Below are 3,712 nucleotides of genomic sequence, written 5' to 3' on the forward strand. Positions count from 1 at the left end.
AGAAGAACCCGTCCAGAGGAGCTATACAATTTTTTTTTCCTTTTGATTTTTTACCTGGATTACTGAGATGCATCAGGACATTGTGGCTTTTATTCATTTGTTGAAAAGTACATCAGATCTTTACCCTTGCAGAGTTGCTGAGATGTTTATGGGAGTTTGACTCTCCAGTCTACATGTTTTTTTTGTGAATCTGGAAAATATTTATGACCATGTTCCTTGAAGCATACTGTGGGGTGCAGGAGTGTTTGGTCTGAAGCAAAAGCTGTCTGCGTTCTACACTGAGTTCAATTCATTCCTAGTGTGGGTTTGAATCTGTCACGGCTGCCCCATTGTCTCCCAATTTGTTAGTGGTGTCTAAAAACAGGTCATCATGAAGATCATGAGCAGATCATGTGGTTTTGTTGATATCTTTGAATCACAACCTCCAGCTTGCATGGGGCAACCTGCAGCCCAGAGGTCAAGCAGCTGGGATGAGAATGAACAGCTCTAAATCTGAATCAATTTTTTTGAAAAGTGGAATGCCCCTTTTGGGTTGGAGTGAGTCTTTGTCTCAAACAAAGTGGAGAAATGCAAGAATCCACGGGTCTTAGTCACTAGCGACAGTGGCAGGATGGAACAGGGGATGGATCAATAGATATGACCTCATCTGCACTAATGAAAATGTTGTTTCCATCTGTCACAGTAAAGAAGGAGCTAGAAAGAGAAACAAAACTTTACTGGTCCAATAATCTTCCAATCTCCACCTAAGGTCATGAGATGTGGATACTGGCCAAAACAATAAATTCTTGAATACAAACAAGTGAAATGAGCTTCTGCAGGTTCCGTTTTAGGGCTTGGAGGTGGGTGATGGTGGTGGGAGTATGTTTTTCATGTGGGTGTCGGCTGCATCCAAAGAAGTCAGTTGAGGTGGACTGGACATCAAATAAGGATACTTCTAGAATGCCTCTCTCTCTGGAGGTTTTACAGGCAGGTTCTACAGGGAGGACATCTCAGGGCATTTCCAGAACTTCATGGAGGGATTCTGTTTCCTCTCTGGGAACACCTTGGAACCCCCAGGGAGGATCTGGAGAGTGTTACTGTGAAGAAGGAAGTCTTGACTTTCCCTCCTGGACCTGTTGCCTTTGCAACCCAACCAAACATGAGTGGAAGAAAACGGATGGATGTCTACCTCAACTGACTTGATTTCAGTCATCTCATTAATCTAAATTGACTTATTACACTACAGTAGTTGGGTGTTTGTTGCTGTTAATCCATCCTTACACTCCTTTCTCTTCCTGTTTGGGTTTAGGTTTGAGATACATGTTTGTGTGTTGTAGACCTGACATTTTAAAGAATTATTGTCCTCTTTTTCAGAAGCTGAGGAGTTGTATCAAAAACGTATTTTAACAATATCAGGAATCTGCATAGCACTCCTAGTGGTTGGAATCATGTGCGTGGTTGCCTACTGCAAAACAAAGTAAATAATCTTAAGATTTTATGTTTGTTTTATTCTTGAAGATGAAAAATACTTCTCCAAAATCCCCACATCTCTCCTTTCAGCCCACTCTGACTTTAACTGCTTTGTCTGAAACCCATGTGTTTGTACAGTATTTAAAATCAGAACAAAGCCCACAGCAGTTGTCAAAGCGTTGCACATTTTTAGTTTTAAAAAAGCTTGAAAACACATTAGTCTCTTTTCTTACACTAAACTACTGTATGTGAAGCACTTTTGATCACTAAAACAGGTAAATTAGTCGTGATGCCTAATGAATCCGTGTGTGAATTCAATAAAAAGAAGTTGAAAAACAGATACAACAGCAACATTTCAAACTCAAGTTTAAGTGAGGCTATTTGTACATCTGAGCTTTTAATTTTTCAAATGCTTGTCCTGAAAAAGGACAAAAAAACAGGGAACAGTGAGATGTTCAAGCACTGATTGCCTTTCCAGGTTTTTTTTTTTTTACAATATTGTAAGTTTTGCTGATAGCTCAAAATGAGATTTAATTTTAAAAATGAGCTGAGTGAGATTTGGGGATTTTGAAGCACTAATGGCACTAACTAATATAGCACGAACTATATATTAATTAGATCTTAATTTAAAAGTAACCACTAACACTACAAATAAACCATATTAATGTTGCATGAATTTAAAGATGTATTTGTTCTTATCTGAAGGACCAGTCAAACGTTTAGGTGCACCTACTCATTTAAGTTTTTCTTTCCTCTGATAGACTCATCTAAAAATAGATGTGAAACAAAAAGTGTTTAAAAAAACAACACTCTTAGCATAATCATTTTATTTATAATGATTTTTGTTAATAATGAATTACCCCTTAAGATTTATTCTATTACTACTAAAGTTATTATAATATCATTGACTGGTTTCACAGTTAAATTTCCCATATATGATTATTGTAGCACCACATATTTTACCTATAATGCTGAAAAACATGGAGACTTCAACTAAGTCTTTTTCTGGTACATTTTTTTTTACTTTAAAACAATTTGTCAGTTTTTCCACCAGATAAAATAAACCATAAAATGTATACAAATGTCAGCTGCTCTGCATAGGGAGAGCATGATGAGGTGATCACAGGAAGTGAAATCAAATAACTGGGTTGTTTGGAAGCCACAGACTGGAAGACACTCATCATGGAGATAACATCAATGCCATGAGTGACTATGTGACAGAATACTTAGTGTCTGAGTGGAGAACCCCATCCCTACCAGAAAAGTGAGGCACTTTCTCATTAATAAGCCCCAAATGACCAGTGACCTGAAAAACAAAAACTGGCAATGGAAGTGGAAAAAAGAAGTGTTCAAGTGAGAAACAAAGTGTCATTGTGCAGAGAAAGATTAAAAAAAGGCTGATAGAGATTAGAGAAAACTGTAAAAAGCAGAAGAGCACGTAGACCAACATGAAGGATTAGTGATCACAAAATTTGAAATAAAGAGAGGTCAGACTGAAACCTGGGCAGTCAGTGAGCTGAATGCTTATTAAAAGTTTCAGCTAATGAGGAAAGAAGTTTCCTCCAGTGGCTCCGGCCACACGAAACACCCTCAAACACTCAACGTCCCCTCATATTTCCTCTCACACCTTGTCAACAGTCAAATTGTGAACACTCATTTTATTTCTGAGCTCCAGTTTGCACGTCTAAATACCAGAGGAGAAGGCAGTAGTGATGAGGCTACGCTCTTTGCACTCACCAGATGAGGAATGTTAAAAACAAGGACCCTAGAGCTGACTCTACTAAGAATGTTGTACAAGTTCTTAAAACTAAAGAGTACCATGGCCGACCCTTAATCAGTTAAATAGGAGCAAATCTTATGACAAAAGAGTTTTGCTCTACTGCAACAAGGACATTTAGAGGTCAATCTCTTTCGCAGCAACATCACCTTACGTATATATAAGGTGATGCTGCTGTGGAAGAAATTGAAGTGGTCCCCAATCCTGGTTCACAAAGGGGCATTACTCTGCATGTTTTAGATCAGGGGTGTCCAAACGTTTTGTCACATGGGCCAAAATCATAAAATCAGAAGGACTTGAGGGCCAAAAATATGATTCCTTTACCTGCTCAACAATAAACTAAGCATTGAATACTTTAATTAAACAAATAAAGTATTCAGATTTATTGCTGTAAATGGATGTGTAAATTAATCCAGATCCAGAACTTTAAAAGTGTTTTCCCTTATTGAAAGAAATTTTGCAATTTTCTAGGTTTCAATTGGGGGG

The 3,712-nt window shown here is 37.9% G+C and overlaps 1 protein-coding gene across 3 annotated transcripts in view; it reads left to right on the forward strand.

The window, feature by feature from the left end:
• The window catches only part of nrg1 (neuregulin 1), a 41,177-nt gene that overhangs the window by 22,020 nt on the left and 15,445 nt on the right, over positions 1 to 3,712 (forward strand). For all 3 annotated transcript variants that reach the window (XM_014002776.1, XM_014002777.1, XM_014002778.1), the window contains one exon: positions 1,354 to 1,456. In XM_014002776.1, the coding sequence (XP_013858230.1) occupies positions 1,354 to 1,456 (103 nt within the window). The remainder of the gene's footprint in view (positions 1 to 1,353; positions 1,457 to 3,712) is intronic.

The sequence above is a fragment of the Austrofundulus limnaeus genome, unplaced genomic scaffold, assembly GCF_001266775.1.
Source record: "Austrofundulus limnaeus strain Quisiro unplaced genomic scaffold, Austrofundulus_limnaeus-1.0 Scaffold15, whole genome shotgun sequence".
NCBI lineage: Eukaryota > Metazoa > Chordata > Actinopteri > Cyprinodontiformes > Rivulidae > Austrofundulus > Austrofundulus limnaeus.